Source organism: Heloderma suspectum, chromosome 1 (genome assembly GCF_057233095.1).
Source record: "Heloderma suspectum isolate Gila_16-S chromosome 1, 16-S_ref, whole genome shotgun sequence".
NCBI lineage: Eukaryota > Metazoa > Chordata > Lepidosauria > Squamata > Helodermatidae > Heloderma > Heloderma suspectum.
The window spans coordinates 210,611,104-210,629,369 of record NC_139458.1 but is presented as its reverse complement, the minus strand read 5'-3'; the positions used below and the strand labels follow the sequence as shown (position 1 = coordinate 210,629,369).

At 44.6% G+C, this 18,266-nt stretch overlaps 1 protein-coding gene across 7 annotated transcripts in view; it reads right to left on the bottom strand.

Moving 5' to 3' along the window:
- Positions 1–18,266, bottom strand: part of NBEAL1 (neurobeachin like 1) — a 157,824-nt gene that overhangs the window by 33,306 nt on the left and 106,252 nt on the right. For all 7 annotated transcript variants that reach the window (XM_084818213.1, XM_084818224.1, XM_084818269.1 and 4 more), the window contains 11 exons: positions 17,340–17,897; positions 15,966–16,141; positions 15,641–15,794; positions 14,199–14,327; positions 12,251–12,556; positions 12,006–12,155; positions 10,942–11,099; positions 8,883–9,007; positions 8,297–8,426; positions 5,193–5,341; positions 1,076–1,209 (listed from right to left, as the gene is read on the bottom strand). In XM_084818213.1, the coding sequence (XP_084674339.1) occupies positions 1,076–1,209; positions 5,193–5,341; positions 8,297–8,426; positions 8,883–9,007; positions 10,942–11,099; positions 12,006–12,155; positions 12,251–12,556; positions 14,199–14,327; positions 15,641–15,794; positions 15,966–16,141; positions 17,340–17,897 (2,169 nt within the window). The remainder of the gene's footprint in view (positions 1–1,075; positions 1,210–5,192; positions 5,342–8,296; positions 8,427–8,882; positions 9,008–10,941; positions 11,100–12,005; positions 12,156–12,250; positions 12,557–14,198; positions 14,328–15,640; positions 15,795–15,965; positions 16,142–17,339; positions 17,898–18,266) is intronic.

Genomic DNA, 18,266 nt, shown 5'->3' with positions numbered 1-18,266 from the left:
GAATGTGGGGGGTGGGGGGGTGGGGGGGGGTGGATGTTTTATGTGTGCTCTCTCCCTCACCCCCTCCCTCCCACTGTTTATGCTCTCTCTTTTTTCTCTGTGAGAAAACACACACACACACACAAAGAAAGGGGAAGAGCTCCCAACATATTGTGACTGGGTGGCAACCATTTTGTGACTAGCCCGCCCTCTCTCCCACAGAAGCCATTTTGAGGTCATGCCCACAGCAGTTTTTTAAAATGCCAAATGTGCTCTCAGACCCAAAGAAGTTTTTAACCCCTGACCTATGTAAATCACATTCTTTTTAAAGGCCAGTGCTATGAGTCTATTTTAAAGCCTTTTAGCAGCCACTACAACATCTTAACAACAATAAAATTATGTCTGATCCTCACTGTAGATCTCTTTGAAAGTATTACATACACATCAAACCTTCGGAATAAAAAACCCACAAATTTTCTCCTGCAGCAAAATACTGGTTTCAGAAGATTTGTGACATTTTTGCAAAGACCTGAATTTTTGTGCATTATAAATTAGGAAGACGCTACACTTTGTTATTTGTACAAAAGTTTCAAATGGCTGGTCAATAAGCAGGTTCAGGCAACTATATTTCCATGCTACAACTTGGCAATCTGACTGTGGAAGTGGGCCACATGATGGAACCTATTCTTATAAATGAATTCTACATGCATCTAAGGCCACTATACAGCCATGCAACCAGGTCTGCTACAGCATGCACACACAAGTAAGGTGTTGCAACCAGTCCTGGCTTTCTTTGAGCACATCCATATGATACATGGTTTCAGCCACTTGTTTGTTTCATTCACACTTTATAGTTTTAAAAACATCTTAGATGTAAACCCAAAAATCGAAGGTGAGAAGAGCCCTTTAGCTGCTTCACCTTCACATGCCTGGTGGGCCTAATGTTTTGGCACTGTCAGGAATGTGCTTTGAGCTGAACCGGTTCATCTGTTCACCATGGGACAATTGCCTGAAGACACCATCTGATGAGAAAAACTGTTGTAAGGATTTCACCCTAAGTGAGTATTCTCCATTGCGAACCTTCAAAATTACATACCTCCTTTTTAAAGTTAAGGAAGTAGTTAGTCTGGTCAATAAAGAAGATCTCTAAGGCTGACCTCCTCAAGTTGTAGCGACGCAAGTGAACTTCTCGAATTTGAGAGAGAGCCCATTTGAAATCAAAACCTATACCTGGAAACAGAAGGACTTCGGTTACGGTTCTGAAATACGTTGAGAGAAGAGGTGCAAGCCAAGGGGGCCTGGTAACATGATTCAGAGGACAAAACTTTCCTCTGAGAAGAAGCAGTTCTAGAGAGTGAACATGTGAAAACTTTGCTGGAAAAATGTCCATAGGCCTAAGCTAAATAACAGCAGATTTTCCTTGCATATTTTTTTGTCGAATCAAAGCCATTAAATACTACATATTAGGCATACAGATACACCAATTGTCAAAATATAACACTCACCGAATCTGACTGGAATGTTCAATACACTTTGGAAATGTTGACGCTTACTAGGGGCACAATCCTATGGTTTGTGGAAGACTCCGAACTTGGAGGCTTCTGTGTATCCAATGCCCTGCCAGGCTGAAGCGATCATCACCTCCTCGTCCTCTGATCACTGGGGGTTTTGGCAGATGGTTTTTTTTTTTGCTAGACAGCTCTTCAGAGGGGGAGAGAAGCAGTCTGGCTCAGGATAGCTCGTATCCTGGCGTCAACAGTCTCCTCCCCTCCCCGCCCACCAGAATGCTCCCCCGTTTCTTCCTCTCCGAGGTCAATTTTTTGACCTTGCAGGCGGTTCTTTCCGTGCTGGTTGCGAGAGGACAGATCGCTGACTCCCCCTTCCAAGGTCAGAGCACAGTCTCTGACCTCAGCTGGGGGAATCCCCACTATCCTATGGCCCCTCGGACAATGTCTAGGGGCCATGGGATCATGCCCTAATTAATTTTGATCAAAGCTATATCCAGTCAATGAAACCAACGACGCCAAAAATCATTCAAAATAAATCATCCCTCTACAGAGGTCTCTGCAATTTAATGACCATTGTCCATCAGCATCAGCCTTTCCCAACCTGGCACCCGTGGACTACACCACCTATCATTCCTAGCCAGAATGCCCAATGGCTGGCTTGTGGGGGATGATGGGATCATAGAATCATAGAATAGTAGCGTTGGAAGGGGCCTACAAGGCCATCGAGTCCAAGCCCCTGCTCAATGCAGGAATCCAAGTCAGAGCATCCCTGACAGATGGCTGTCCAGCCTCGTCTTGAATGCCTCCAGTGTGGGAGAGCCCACCACCTCCCTAGGGAATTGGTTCCATTGTCGTATTGCTCTAACACTCAGGAAGTTTTCACTGATGTTCAGCAGGAATCTGGCTTCCTGTAACTTGAGCCCATGAGTCCATGTCCTGCACTCTGGGATGATCGAGAAGAGATCCTGGCCTTCTTCTCTGTGACAACCTTTCAAGTACTTGAAGAGTGCTATCATCTCCCCTCAGTCTTCTCTTCTCAAGGCTAAACATGCCCAGTTCTTTCAGCCTCTCTTCATAGGGCTTTGTTTCCAGTCCCCTGATCATCTTTGTTGCCCTCCACTGAACCCTCTCCAGTTTGTCTGCATCCTTCTTTAAGTGTGGTGCCCAGAACTGGACACAGTCCTCCAGATGAGGCCTAACCAGTGCTGAGTAGAGGGCAACTAGTACTTCCCGGGATTTGAAAGCTATGCTTCTATTAATGCAGCCCGAAAGAGCATTGGCCTTTTTTGCAGCCACATCACATTGCTGGCTCATATTCAGCTTGTGATCGACAACAATTCCAAGATCCTTCTCACTTGTAGTGTTGTTGAGCCAAGTATCCCCCATCTTGTAACTGTGCATTTGGTTTCTTTTTCCTAGGTGCAGAACTTGGCATTTATCCCTATTAAATGTCATTCTGTTGTTTTCTGCCCAGCGCTCCAGTCTATCCAGATCATTTTGAATTTTGTTTCTGTCTTCCAAAGTATTAGCTATCCCGCCCAATTTTGTGTCATCTGCAAATCTGATCAGCATTCCCTGCACCTCCTCCTCCAAGTCATTAATCAAAATGTTGAAGAGCACTGGGCCCAGGACTGAGCCCTGCGGTACCCCGCTTGTTACCTCTCCCCAGTTTGAGAAGGTCCCATTGATAAGCACTCTTTGAATCTGATCCTGTAGCCAACGGTGGATCCACCGGATCGTTGTTTCATCTAGCCCACTTTGAGCTAGTTTGCTCATCAGGATATCATGGGGCACTTTGTCGAAAGCTTTGCTGAAGTCGAGGTATATGATGTCTACAGCATTCCCAAGGTCTGCAAGGGAGGTTACTTGATCAAAAAATGAGATCAGATTTGTCTGGCAGGACTTGTTTTTGACAAATCCATGTTGGCTTCAAGTAATCACGGCATTGTTTTCAAGGTGCTTCCAGATGGATTGCTTTATCATCTGCTGCAGAATTTTCCCAGGGATTGATGTCAGACTGAGTGGTTTGTAGTTCCCAGGTTTCTCCTTTTTACCCTTTTTGAAGATAGGGACAAAATTAGCCCTCCTCTAGTCATCTGGCACTTCCCCCGTCCTCCACGATTTCTCAAAGAGAATAGACAGTGGTTCTGAGAGTTCTTCTGCCAGTTCCTTTATTACTCTAGGATGCAGTTCATCTGGCCCTGGAGATTTGAACTCATTCAAAGGAATTAGGTGTTCCTTGACCATATGCCTATCGATCTCAAGCTGCAATCCTGCCCCTTCAGCCTGCACTTCGCATTTGCCAGGGAGGTCATAGACCCTCTTTTGGGAGAAGACTGAGCCAAAGTAGGAATTGAGCACCTCTGCCTTTTCGTTGTCATCTGTTATCATTTTGCCATCCTTATTTAATAGCTGAACCACCATTTCTTTCCTCTGCCTTTTACTATGCACATAGCTGAAGAAAGCCTTTTTGTTGTTTTTAGCATCCCTCGCTAACCTCAGCTCGTTCTCAGCTTTAGCCTTCCTGACACCATCCCTGCAATTCTGTGCTACCTGCCTGTACTCTTCCTTTGTTACTTGGCCTTCTTTCCACTTCCTATATGTGTCCTTTTTTGTTTTCAGGTCATCCCTAAGCTTTTTGTGAAGCCCCATTGGCTTCTTCTGTTGTCTTCCACCTTTTCTTCTTGTTGGAATTGTTTGTGATTGTGCCTTGAGAATTTAAAGTTGCAGTCCAACCCATCTGGAGAGTGCCAGGTCAGGGAAGTTTGACTTAGTATATCACTTGGGGCTCTGAATGGCAGTGGCTCTCCAGTGTCTCAGGTGGAGACTTCCTTCCGAGCCCAGCTACCTAGAATCCCATTCAACTGGAAATGCCAGGGACCGAACCAGGAACCTTTGGCACGGAGAGCCTGCACTCTGCCACTGAGCTATGGTCTCTCTGGATTAAAACAAAACCTGGGGAATTTTTTTTTTAAATCACATTACTGTCTTACAATGAATTACATTGCTGAAGATCTTAGTACCTAGTTAAATCATTAGTACTAATCTAATTAGTACCTATCTAAAAAACCTACACTTTTGTTCTGTGATTATATTGTGAAATTATATTGTATAATTATATTATTGTGTAATTATATTGTGAAAACCGCAAATGTTTTGCTGCATGGAGTATGTCTGTGTTGTCACAGTACACACACACACACAGACACACACACACACACACACACTCCTCTTCCACCAACACAGCCTTCCTTATGCCACGATCTGTGCCAGTGCTACACAAGCTCATTGGCACATCCCAAATCCCTCCTCCTGTGCCGTATACATTTCCTTGTGTGTGACACTTCCTGCGAAAGATCAGAGTCAGTAGCAAAATGCTATGTGCAATATTCTGCATTTACCCAAGGAGTTTTATCTTGAAATAAAGTTAAAAATACAGGCCACAAAATAGAAGAATACATGCAGAACTGCGCAATCCCCACATTTTTAAAGGCAGGAGTGCACTGCTGAGCACTCTTGTTCTAAAACTGAAGGCTGTGCCTTCATACCTGTCCCATACCTGTCTCCTATGCAATGCAGGACTGTAGCCTAAGTTTCTTTTGTGCTGAATTCTAAACTGTCAGGCTTTCTACTTTCCTCTGTATGGAGGAGGGAATAGCAAATTGACCGTAGGATGCCCGATGGTACAAAGAACGTCCACCTCACCTTCCTCTTTTTCAATGCTGCCGTCGTAGAAATAGACGTGCTGGGTGGTAACCTCCAGCCTGCCAGGTATTACGTTAATGACTGTAATCAGTTCACAGTCTTCAGACAGTACTAGCTTTTCTTTTTGGCTCTGTTCTTCTTTCTCATCCCTGCAACAGCAATACCAAATGACAGGCATGACATGATCGGGAGTTCCCAAAAAGTTACAAAAAAACAAGGCAAGAAAATGGTCAGTAGTATTGCTTTACAAGCAGCTTATATAAGAATCCGAGCCACTCCAGCCAATGTAGATGTAATACACCGGTCTCTTCAGGTAAGAAACAGGAACTCTGTCAGGGGATGACACATTTCCTCCCTGAAGCAGACTTCACCATCCTTCCTTAATCACAGTAATGGAAGATACTGGCACACGCCTTGTGGTTGACACTACTAACCAGGCTCCCCACTTAACCGGGATTTCTTAACCATCCTCAAATCCTGGTTAAGAGGGAAACTGGCTAGCGTCAACTACGGTTAAGGTCAGCCTTCCTCAACCTAGTGCCCTCCAGCTGTGTTGGACTACAATTGCCATCATCCCCAGCGAGCTAGGCCATTGGCTAGTTAAGGTTGTTTTTGATGTTTTGAAGTGGGAGGGAGAAATTCCTTCTAGGGAGCGGGGAGGCAACAGTAAAGGAGTGTGTGATGCTATTCCCAGCTCCTCATGTCTCGGCTATAGTTAGCAACTGGGGCCACCATACCTGCACCAGCTCTCTGTATTTCATAGTAGAGCATAATGACGAATGAAAATGGGTTCCAAAACCCCTTTCTGGAACAAGCTGATTGCTCAGTACCACACATGGAAACAGCTGCACAAGCTGAAAGAGCCTCTACACATGTGGGCCCCAACATGTGGATGGCAGGCTGGGGGAGACATGCAATTGTGGGGCCAGTAGGTGCGACCCCCTCTCCCATTTCATGCAATGCATAATCATGTTAGCTGCTCAAATAGCAGTAACGGGCAGAATCCAACAGGGTGCTTCTGTCCCTGCCGATTCTCTTTCTCCTGCCTAGAGATGTAAAATTTCCAGAAATTTTGAGGCCATGGAAAAAAATGTTTTTTTCTGCGGGGTTTTGGGAAAATTGGAAATTTTGGAAAAATTGAAAAATAAGCAAGACTAATTTTTTTTAGTGTTCTTTACAGATCTAAAGTCACTTTGTTGCTTTAAGACTGCCTTCCTCAATCCAGAGATTTTGGACTTCAGCTCCCATCAGTCTCAGAAAGCATGGCCAGCAGTCAGGAATGCTGGGCACTGTAGTCCAAAACAAACCAGAGGGCACTAGGTTGGGGAGGGCTGCTTTAGGAACATAAAGCATCCTTTTGGTTCCTAAAGTTATTTTATGTATAACTTAGTTTGCTCAGAAAATTATCATATTTTAAAACTTTAAAAAGTAAACTCAGTAAATTTGTAATTCTTGTCTGAATATATTAAAACTACATTGAATGACTGCTACAGCATCAGAAACACAGGACTCATAGAACAAAACCTAAACTATCAAGAATGCACATTTACCGTCAAGAGTGCACAAAGGTGACTCTACTAGCATGTTGGGAAACTGAGCATAAATGTCTATCAGTAAATTATTCTTTAGAACAAAAGTTTTAATAAGGAATGAAAGAACTAACTATGCTGGGAATCTTAGAGGGAGGACTAAAAAAATATTTTTCACCATGGCTTCATTATTTCCAGACATGTTACATCTCTAGTGTTATTTCTATAACACTAGATGTATAAAAGTGTTATTACATAGTTTTTAGAAATCATTTTGGGGGGAGTAAAGACTGGGTAACAATATGTAAATACTTTGTCTTAAAGTCTAAAAGAAAACATTTCATAATCCAAAGCTGTTCAATTTTTCCATTTTGGGGGGGGGGGGGAACCAAACAGTTCTCAGAAACAACTGGAAAAAAAACCCTCTTTCCCCACAAATTTTCCATTTCCCCCCCAGGTCTTCACATCTTTACTCCTGCCAATTCCATTCTGCAAGAGGCCCCCACTGCTTCCACAATGGCAATTTAGAGTTTCCAGGGCAACCCAAAATGGGCAGAAATGCTCATTTCTGGAAGAAGGCAGGTCAGTGAAGCTTGCATAAGGGAGCTCCGCTGACCCAGCTCCTTCCAGAAATGAGTGTTTCTTCTTGTTTCAGGGATTCCCTTAGGAAGCACCAAATCTTCCTTGCATAAGCGGTGGGTCGCACTTGCACAACAGAGTTATCTATTTATCTGTATCTGGCACCCACCGCTTGCAGAAGGGAATCGGTGGGACAGAAAGGAATCGGTGGGGGCGTAAATGCCCTGTTGGATTCTGCCCTATGTCAGATAGAAGCAGAATATACCTTAGAGGGAAGACACCTTGCAGACTGTTCATGCTGAAAGGCTGAGCTGGATCTAACAGCTAAGCCAACTTCTGCTATATGTTGGAAGGTCTTCCAGCATAGCTTTATTGCTTACCTGATTATTCCGGGATTTTTGATGATGCTATGGGGGCTGAATGTTCTAGAGCAGGCTACCTCAACCAGGTGCCCTCCAGATGTTTCCAACTACAACTCCCATGTTCCCTGATTATTGGCCATGGTGGCTGGGGCTGATGGGGTTGTAGTCCAAAACATCTGGAAAGCGCCAGCCTGGCACATACATAGCTCTGTTAGCATTCCTGCTGTTAGCACGAAATATTAAAAATGCTGAACTGTTCAGCTTGGTCTCAGTTTTAATAATAATAAACAGCACTTGCACCCACAGAGGGCATTTTTATATCTTATTCTTCCTGGCACAAGAGACATTGCACACAATTCCTTCCCACAGATACATTTGGGCCAGGATCCAAGTAGTTCTGCTCAACCAAGGGCGCTTTGGGCACGTGCTTCTTGAAAGCAGCTCCTCTATGCCACATGTCAATTCACTTCCAAAAATGAGGACATTTTGACAAGTAGTCTGCAATAAGGGCATAGCCATCTGCTATTCAAATCCATTGAGCCAAAAAGTCGTACTGAGTGTGCCTACACCCCTGGACAAGCATAAAGCAGGTCTTTGGATTCTGGCCCTGGGTTCACCCTGCTATCCTACATACATGTTTGCACTGGCTGCTGGCTCTTCGTCTGGCAATTCAAGTACATCGTCCTCCTCCATGTCGCTGACTTTCACTTGCTTCACTGCCTCCAGAAGCAAAGCCTCGCTTGATGGGGGCGTCTGCTGCACTCCTTTGGAGATAAAGAGAGGATTTCCGATGGAACAAATCCAGCTCCATTTCACAAGATCAGCCTTCCCCAACCAGGTGCCCTCCAGATGTTCTGGACTGCAACTCCGGTCAGCCCTAGGCAGCATGGCCTGTGATCAGGAACGATGGGAGTTGTGGTCAAAAACATCTGGAGGGCATCAGGTTGGGGAAAGCTGCTCTAGAGCATTTACTGATGAATGAAACATGCCTCCATCCATACAAAAAATCTATTACGATTCTATTTAAATCATGCTCTCGTAGTTATTACATGAAAATAGGCTGATTTGCTCAGAAAGGGAATAACATATTTTAGAACAACTACAACACACAATATCCTAAAGATGAAAGGAAACAGAGCAGTGAGGAATCAGGATATAAAAAATACTTTTTAAAAGATCTAATGCATTAGCTTGTAAACACAGTAACCCTTAGATCTCACCTAGATTATCCCTCAGGGCACTGGCCTCCTGGTGAGAGTTGAAATTGTAATTTTGTACTAATTTTAGCCTCATTCGTGAGTAATTTTCCACGTTTGAAAGTTTCCAGTGAATAAGATTCCGTTTCCTGGTGAAAGGAACATATCCAAAATAAACTGAAATATACATCAGGCACACAACTTAACTGCTAGAAGAATCTGAATTGAAAAGGAAGGCGGGGGGGAGAAACACACTTTGACACAGAAGAACACTGCTGCAGTGCAGGTGGGTTTCGACATTCACAAACAAGACGCAGCAATTAGGGGCTGAGCAATATTTACCTGCAATGGTGGGAAGGCGCTTCTCCATAGCTTCTTCCCACAATGCTCCAGTAGAGTATGAAAGAGCCAACAGATGATGATGATATCATCATCATCATCAATGATAATAATAATAATAAGTTATATACAGCTTGACTGGCAAATGCCCTCAGGGCAGTTTATAATCACTCAAAACCAAAAGCAATGATAAGCAACCAAAACAATGCAACAATGAAGATACCAGAATAATAAAAGGATGAAGATGTTAAAATTATTAATAAGCCAGCAATAAAGTTAGTCATCTGATCAACAGGTTAAATGCCTGCTGGAAGAGGAAAGTCTTAACCTGGTGTCTATACAGTGAGGACACCAGGCAGATCTCCCTGGGAGGGCATTCCACAGACCAGGGGGCGGGGGAACTACAGAGTAGTTCTGATCTTAGCAGTTGGGCAGGAATGGATGGGAGAAGGCGCGCCTTCAGATAGGGGACAGTGATGTGGTTCCTTACCATAAGATTGCCACCCAGCCAGGTTGGAGTGGGAAGTGACCATGTTACTGGCCCCATCTGCATGATACATGTTACCAGAACAGTGTGGTAACAGGGAAGCATGTCCTGTGCCACTTTAGGTAAGTACAAATTGGCCCTGGATAATAGTTCAAAGTAGCACAACATTTATACATATATTTAAAAGATATGATTATAGATTTAACTGGATGATTTTACCATGTGTGAAATTCAGTCCCTATCAGACAGACATGAAGTGGCAATGATATGTAAAATGCAAAGCATAGAGAAAAATAACCAACCACCAGGTCAAACTGAATTCCAAATATTTCCAGTCCCCGCCCGCCTCCCAGCCGCTTATCTTGCCCCATAAAGCAGGGGTGGGAAACTTAATAGGCCAAAACACCTGCAGGGCTACAACTCCCATCATCCCTCACTATTGGCTATGCTGACTAGGGCCGATGGGAGCTCTAGGCCGAAACATCTGGAGGGCCGCAAGTTGCCCACCCCTGCATAAAAGAATGCCGACATTAACCTGTGATGGTGGATCACATCAGGCTCTCGCATCATGAAGGAAATCATAGTTGATTGATCATATCAGTTTTAATCAATTAATTAACTGACTATTGGTGCAATCCTGTAGTCAGTTACCTGGGAATAAGCCCCACTGACTTGCTTCTGAGCAGACATGTATAGGAGATAGCACTGTAAATCTGTATAATTTGCATAGGAACAAAACAATAATGCTGAAGAGAAACTATACCGCTTGATTTTAGTTGATGCACTTGTATTCTCACTAGAATGAGACAGAAGATGGGAGCATGTCCCCAAAATTGGCTGCAGCTCTCCACATTTTTCTTTTAAGATTTTGCATTGATTTTTTTAAAAAAATTATTGCCTGATTAATCAGGAACACATTTTTAATCAATCAACTAAGCCCTACTTTTACAAAATTAGGTTAAGTTCCAGAACTGCCTAGGAGAATTCAATTAGGAAGACTTTAATTATCCAGACTGTAAAAGGATAAACTATGGAACAAAATCACCATGGTCTGGGTGTGCACGCGCACCTCATGCACAAGTTGGCAACATTTGTGAAGTTGTGCTTCTCAGGAGAAAATAACTGCTGCGAATTCAGCTACATGCCCAGACTTTACATTGATATTCCAAACTTTAATATGCAGGTTAAGTCTGAATCAAAGTACAATAACTAATGTAAAAGGCTGTCTGAGCAAAAGAAAGGGGTGTCTCCTTTTACCTTTCAGCCCAGGGGCCCTGTTCACAAGTGAGGTAGAGTTTGGTGGCCCTCCACTGTCTCAGAGTTGCCGTATGCTGATTATTCAGCTGCTTCAGCATGCTGTTGTAACGCAGGTTTTCCTGCCGTGCCCTTCGGTTAAATGGCTCCACAAAAAATTCCTGGAGGGAGAAGTTGTAAATAAATCCTACAGCATTGTAAGTGCACTTGAGATGATGAACAGACATCGAAAAATGTGTTACGCAAGAGATTAAAATCCTCTCCAAAATAGCAATTCAAATCACAAGAGAATTGTGGAACCACAATTGTCCTCTTGAGGCATTACCCAAACAGAGAGCCACAGCCAGAAAGAGATCCACTCAGTCTGATGGGATCTGCTGCCAGCCTGAAAAGCAAAAGGTGTTCCAGGCAAGCCTTGGTGTGAACGCTTAGGGGGAGCCTCCCACAGAGGTCAAAAGGATGTATGAAAGATTCACTTTGGCTGAGCTGGCCTTGTGGTTCCTTCCCATGTGATTTTGCTGCCACTGTTGAAGGTATTGGTGAAAGGAAGAGATTTGCACGAAGTAACAATGTCTGATGCTGAGACCCACAGAATCTTGTCCCAAACTGCTGACACCCACCTTGGACAGGACCAGGGCTGGCATCAAGGATGGGCTTGTTTGGGCACCTGCTAAGGGCCCACACCTCAGCAGGGGCCCTCTGACAAGAGCCCCCTGGAGCTGCTCCTCCTCTTCACCATTGCAACCTGCTTGTTCACCCTCCACTTACTCTGGCTCAATCAATGGTGGTGCACTAGGGGTCACTGCCTATTTGCTCATTAGTTCTCTGCCTGACAAGCAAGCCATTGGTGGCAATGATGAGGAAGAGGAGCAGCAGCAGCAGCTGGCAGCAATGCTGGTAAGTAGATCCACTGAGGTTGCCCCCGCCCCCGGGTGTCCTGCCCAAGGGCCCTCCAAAACCTGGAGACAGCACTGGACCAAACAGAGACCCTCCTAGCCAGGCCATGATCCTGCTGAAGTAACTGCTGCAAAGTTCACTCCACTCAAGCAAAAATACAAATTTTCTACCTGAAATTTGAGCTTGCTTTCTCCCCGCTCTCGCTCCCGCTTATGGATGTTCACCCTCAAGGCCTCATAACAATCCTTCCAATATACTGCCATATGCTCATGGCCATCGCTGAATGTACTGAGTTCGTACTGCTTCATATTTGGAATGATCTGGCGCACAAACGAAAAGAGTGTTCAAAACCGAACGGGCGCCCTTCCTCCTCCTGCCCAAGAGGGAGAAACACGCAGGTGGAGTCATGACTTACATATCTGTCGATGTAAACCTGCCACTCGTCAGTGCTGCAATAGTCCTGAAAGTCCTCAAAAAAGGAGGGGCTTCCATTCGAGGAAGGCAGGGAAGGCAAGTGCAAGCTCATGAAGAGAATGTCGTAAATTTTGGAAACGAGGGTTCGGACAAGAGGAATCAAGAAGGAGTAGGTTTCCGTCTTCTCTCGGATCGACCTGCTCAGGATGCCTTCCAACTTGCCTAGCAGGTAGCACGACTCAGCTTGGTTGTCAAGGATTTTGGTCTGAAGAAGAGTGTTGAGCTTGGCGGAAGCCATTGCACACACCTGACGAGAGAGAGAGAGAAGCAATCATCAACCAGGGCACCAAACAGCAAACCTTAAAATTCCCCCACTCACCCCCAGTGTTCTGCATTCCTTCCTTTTCATGTATAACAGGGGTGGGCAACTTGGGGCCCTCCAGACTCTTTGGCCTACAACTCCTACCGCCCTAGGCAGCATAGCGAATGGTGAGGGATGACAGGAGCTGTTGGCCAAAACAGCTGGATGGCCACCAGTTGTCCACCCCTGATCTTTAACTTGCCAGTTGTCCACGGAACTCACTCAAGGTGGTATAAGTAGGGATCTTGGCAGTCTCCCATCCAGGCACTGACAGGGGCTAGACCTGCTTAGCTTCTGCAAGACTGATTATCACAGCCACCCCAACCTGATGCCCTCTAGATGTGTTGGACTACAACACTCACCATTGCCAGATGTATTGTGCTACAACACCCACATCCCCCCAGCCAGCATAGCCATCAGCCATGCTGGCTGGGGGCGCTGGGTGTTGAGGTCCAACACATCTGGAGAACACCAAGTGCGGTCAGGCTGCTGCATCATATTACCTACAGACCAAAGCTATGGAACTAGAGGATTCCTCCTGAAAACACACATTACTACAGACTGTCATGCATTTTCTATTAGGTAATACCTTTCAGGGTCTCCTGTTACAAAGCAACGAACAGAACAACCCTGATGCCTTTCCTTGGGCCATCTCCCAGCCACACAAAGGATTCTGTAAGCTTCTGAACCTGGAGAAATTCTTTGATACGCGTACTGCTAGCAAAAGTATAAAAAGAAAAAGAAATGGCATGCTCTTGGCTTCTTCTCACCCTGGCACTTGGAGAGAAAGAAGAAGCTGGTGAGCAGGCTGTTAGTTCATTTCGAGGCGCCGTCATCATGTGCTCCGTGTTAGAGGATTCCTGGCTTTCAATAGGCTTAGGTTTTATCATCTATCTGTGTTGCAATAGTGATGTAGACCCAATTCAGTCTAACAAGACAAAACTTGAACTGGGAAGCTACATTTTCTCACTGCACGGTGGATCTTATTTACTTATTACATTTTTATCTCACCCTTCCTCCAAAGAGGCCACAGAGACATAAATGGCCCCTCCATTTATCCGCACAACAGTCCTGTATGGTAAGTTAGGCTAAGATGTATTGGGCACATTCAGGTATCACAGCAAACCATGCTTTGTGGTGAAGAGAACATTCCAGGTTGAGACTCAGGATCTCATGCTTCCCCTTCCTCCTTCACACAGGAAGAGGGGAGATTTAAAGATTCCATTGACTGGTTGGAACAAACCATGGTTTCTGTTTAAATACAAATCTGTCTGTATTTGGATTAAACCATTGTGTGCAAACCACTATTTCTGACAATCGAAGAAAATAGAACACTGTGGTTTGTTCCAAACTCCCAATGGAAACTTCTAGTTGGGTATGAAGGAGGAGAAAAGAGGAGGAGACAATATGCAAGTACAAGGCTTCTCATAGCATGTTCTCATCACAAGAAACCCCAGTCTCCCCACTTTAAATACAGTTCGGTAACCACTATACCACACAGGCTGTGGGTCTTGCTAGTTCTATCCCATCCCCCACCCCTTCATGCCCAGCTCTATACTATGCAACATCCATGAAAAAGACAACAAACCTGTAAATTATCCTGTCCAATGAACCCAAGAAGCATCTGGGCCTGAACTTGGTAGAGCTTCACATACTCTGGGCCAGAAGGGTACCAGACTGACAAGGTATCCATGAGCATCACCAGTTCTTCCAAGAGCTATGTGAAACAACATCCAGAAATCAGGGCAAAGAAGAAAACATTCCGTGGGTTGAAAAGCATTAAGCGTGGGAGCAATTAAATATGTAGCCCATGACACGATACGATAAATAATGTGCAATGCAGGTCTCTTTAAAAGTTAACACCATAGAATTAGGATGGCTGGGGGGAAATAAACAAACCTAAGTGATTGTTTGAACAGTGGCAGGATTTTAAAGTTTACTATGAAGTGCTGATGTCTGCAGTAAAAGATGGCAAACATTCTGGAGGATAACCACTTTTCAGAGATAGCCTACCTTTCACTTGTGTGTGTGTGTGTGGGGGGGGAGTTCCAAAGATGGATGGTAGCATGACATGATTAATGATATTGCTTTAAAAACTCTGTTATGGCTAGGATCCATTCCTGCAAGTGTCATGGGCTTTGTGAGGGTGGTGGTGGTTCTTTTTTCAGTCCAAATATTCATAACAGTTAAAGATACGTCTGTTCCAATGTGCACAGCAGAACATGCACGCTGACTTGCTTCCACCACTGAAACGAACAAACCAGCTGCTGGGCGCAGGAGAGCTCTAGGGGCACATTGGTTCTCCCATATCTATAAGAAATTGCTTGATCAGGGAATAAAACTGCTATGCTAACATATCATCAGCTATCTTTTCAAAAGGCAAGTCTGCTTGTGGACATCCCCAGGGCCTAAAATGGTGGGAGGGCAGAACACGAGTAGATGGAGCTCACTGTGACCCTCTCCCAGAAATCCCCAAACTGGCAGGGGCCCAAGGGCTGTGCTCATGCACAGCCATCACGCTGCCAAAGAGCAACCGGGACTTGCCAAACAGCAAAGCGAATTGTGCTTTTTACCATTGCGGTGTGAATAGGTTTCCATATTTGTCCATTTATTTATGAACCAGGATTCCTGCCTCAGAACATGTTTAGAATCCCAGAAAAATAAATATGCTGATTGATATCTGTTGATGTCAGTCCTAACATTTTAAAAATGAGCTCACTTCTGGAGCACTTGAAATAACCAAAAACGGGACCAACAGTGAAATTTGGGGGCAAGTCGCACATGCAGATTTAAACCTAGAGAATAGTGGAGGAATGGGCACCATGACACTTTCAGTGTCATGCTACAGCTAACCAGCTTGCCAAGTTATGTGCCTCCCCATGGTAACTAAACCATTATTATCAATGACTATTTGCCCCTATTGATGCTCATTCCTTTCTAATCAACTGCTTCTGCTTTTAAGTTGGATTTAAAAGATGGAAGCCTATCTCACCTGTCAAACCTTTGTTATCTATATAGCTGCATCCATACCTTTTCTGTCCATAGATTTGAATTCACAAGGCCTTCTGCTTGCAGGAAATCTTGAACGATAAGTAGGAGCCGGAAGGCATTTTCTGCATACATTGGGAGAGATTTGACATCTCTGCTGTCGGTGACCGCCCACTCAAGCATCTTCTCTAGCAAACTACATTAAAAAGAAAACATGGTGAAACAAAGGAAGTAACTGTGGATCCAACCTTTCCTCTCTTTCCCTTTACTACAGAAAGAAGAATCAGCTAACTACTTTGGGAAGGGGCTAGTCCCTAAAAGGCGGCAGTTGCATACCTTAAATAAATGAGTAATATTTTCAACTCACTTGAGTTTTATTTCATCTGATGGTTGTAGTAGCTCATTGGATATCCCCAATTTGGTAAGGGCAGAAAAAACTTGTCCCCTCTCAATCCAAGCAGCATCATCAGATCTTTCTATGCCTTTCCACAGCACACAGAGCAGAACGTCTGTGAGCAACTGTACAAGATCTTCTTCACATGCCTACGAGAAACAGTTAAGTCATGAATTGTAAGGACAGAATATTCTCAAAGGGCATCTCATTCGTTCTATTTTAAAACACTGGCACATTTCAGCATCTTTAATATGTGCATATAAGAAATCTTACCCTCGTAACTGGAATTACTAGGGGTAAGGTTAATTACTCGGAGGGTGCTATTGCACTCATGCCCTACTTGTGTTCTCCCCATTGGGGCATCTGGTTGCCCACTCTGTGAACAGGATGCTCGACTAGATAGGCCTTTGGTCTCACCTAGCACTGCTCTTCTTATGTTCTTATGAACTGCTGCTTTAATTTGTTTTGAAAATGTAACAGGCTGCTTTTTTGGCTGACAAGGCCCCAAAGCAGCATACCATCATATTAAAAGGCTACAATATAAAAATATACAACATAATTAACAGAGCAGCACAAAACTAGAGTGCAAACTGCAGTAGAGCAAATTAAAAACCAACCACTCAGGAGAGCAGAAAATAAACCTACATTGAAGACTCATCTAAACATGTGTGGTATAGTGGTTAGAGTGTTGGACTGGGATTCGGGAGATCCAGGTTCTAGTCACCACTCAGCCATGAAGCTCATGGGGTAACTTTGGGCCAGTCACAGACTCTCAGCCCAGCCTACCTCACAGTGTTATAGTGAGGATAAAATGGAGGAGGATCATGTACGCCACCTTGGGTTCCTTGCAAGAGGGAAAAAGGCAGGGTATAAATGTAAACAAATAAATAAACAAGACCGTCCCCATCAAGGTTGGGAGAGAAGAGGGCATGGACCTTCCAAAGGAGGGAATTCCAGACTCTGGAAAGCACAATTCCCAGATGGAAAGGCTGCGCAAAGCAGGCATATTGGACTCTATAGCATCCAATGTGTGGATGACACATGGGCCTGGGAGTGGAGCAGGGGAATCAAGATGTGTGTGTGTGTGTGTGTGTGTGTGTCTGGTGTGTGCAAGTGTGTACCTACAATCCAGATTCCCCATTGTTCATAAGCAGAGGCACATGAACAGGGCAAAACTTGAAATCTCTTGGATTACTGAACAAATAGCAATATTGCTCTCTCTCCTCTTTCTGTTTTTAGGAAGAGAAAAGTTTAAATGTCTAACTGGAAAGAAAACACACACACCATAAAACCAAAGAAGAAAACCAAAAAGATGAAACCTCTTTCAGAAGTAGGATAGCCACGTACTTCATGAATTTCAAATAATGAAAGATCTGCGGTGAACGCCACTTCCTCTGCAGCATATGGTTCTTTGTCGAGCTGCCCAGAAAACGTCTTTGTGTTCTCAATGGGCGAAGGGGTGCTGGGCAAGCTATCTGCCATCTGGCTCCCACTATCCCCCAGTTCATAAGAGTCAACGCTTGACAGGTCTAAACTCAAGTGTGAAGGATTCTTTTGCCATAGTTCCTCTTGGTCCTCAGGCCTGAACGACATCTCTACCATGGAGGCATCTTCGAGCGTCGTCACAGATTTGCTGTCCTCTAAGCTCCACTGATCACACGAACCATTAACAGAGGCAAAACTGGTACCATCTTCCCCCTCTGCCTTTGAAGAGTGGCGCTTCTGATGGTCTTTGGAAGAAGCTCGCTTTTCATCCTCTTTAGCAGAGTCACTTTTGTTCTCCCTGGCACTGTTCCTGACATCAGCATTCTCTTTCAAGAAGAGCCTAGTCAACGTCTCCTGCCAGCCAAGCTGCTGAGAAATCTGCTGTGCTGAATCCTGCTGGGAATGCAGAATTTGCAAAAGCTGCAGAAAGCACAAGAGGACAAGATGAGGGGCCAAACTTGGTGTGCCATAAAATGTTCTTTGGTTTGGTTTTTGCTTCCTGAATGGAACCAACTGGTAAGAGGGATTTTTCAAAGCTTTCTACAAGCCTAGAAACCATTCCGCCTGTGAATTTGCCGCTAAGGCTGCAGTCCTATGCACACTTCCCTGGGGATAAGCCCCACTGAGTTCAGTGGGGCTTACTTCTGAGTAGACATGCATAGGATTGTACTGCAAAGGTGCTAAGCCAGCATGTAAATGAAATCGGGATACTGGAGAATTCGAGATGGACTAAACTGAGTTCAGATTTCTAAGAACCTGACCTGTGGAACCTGCTGCGGACCGGCCTCC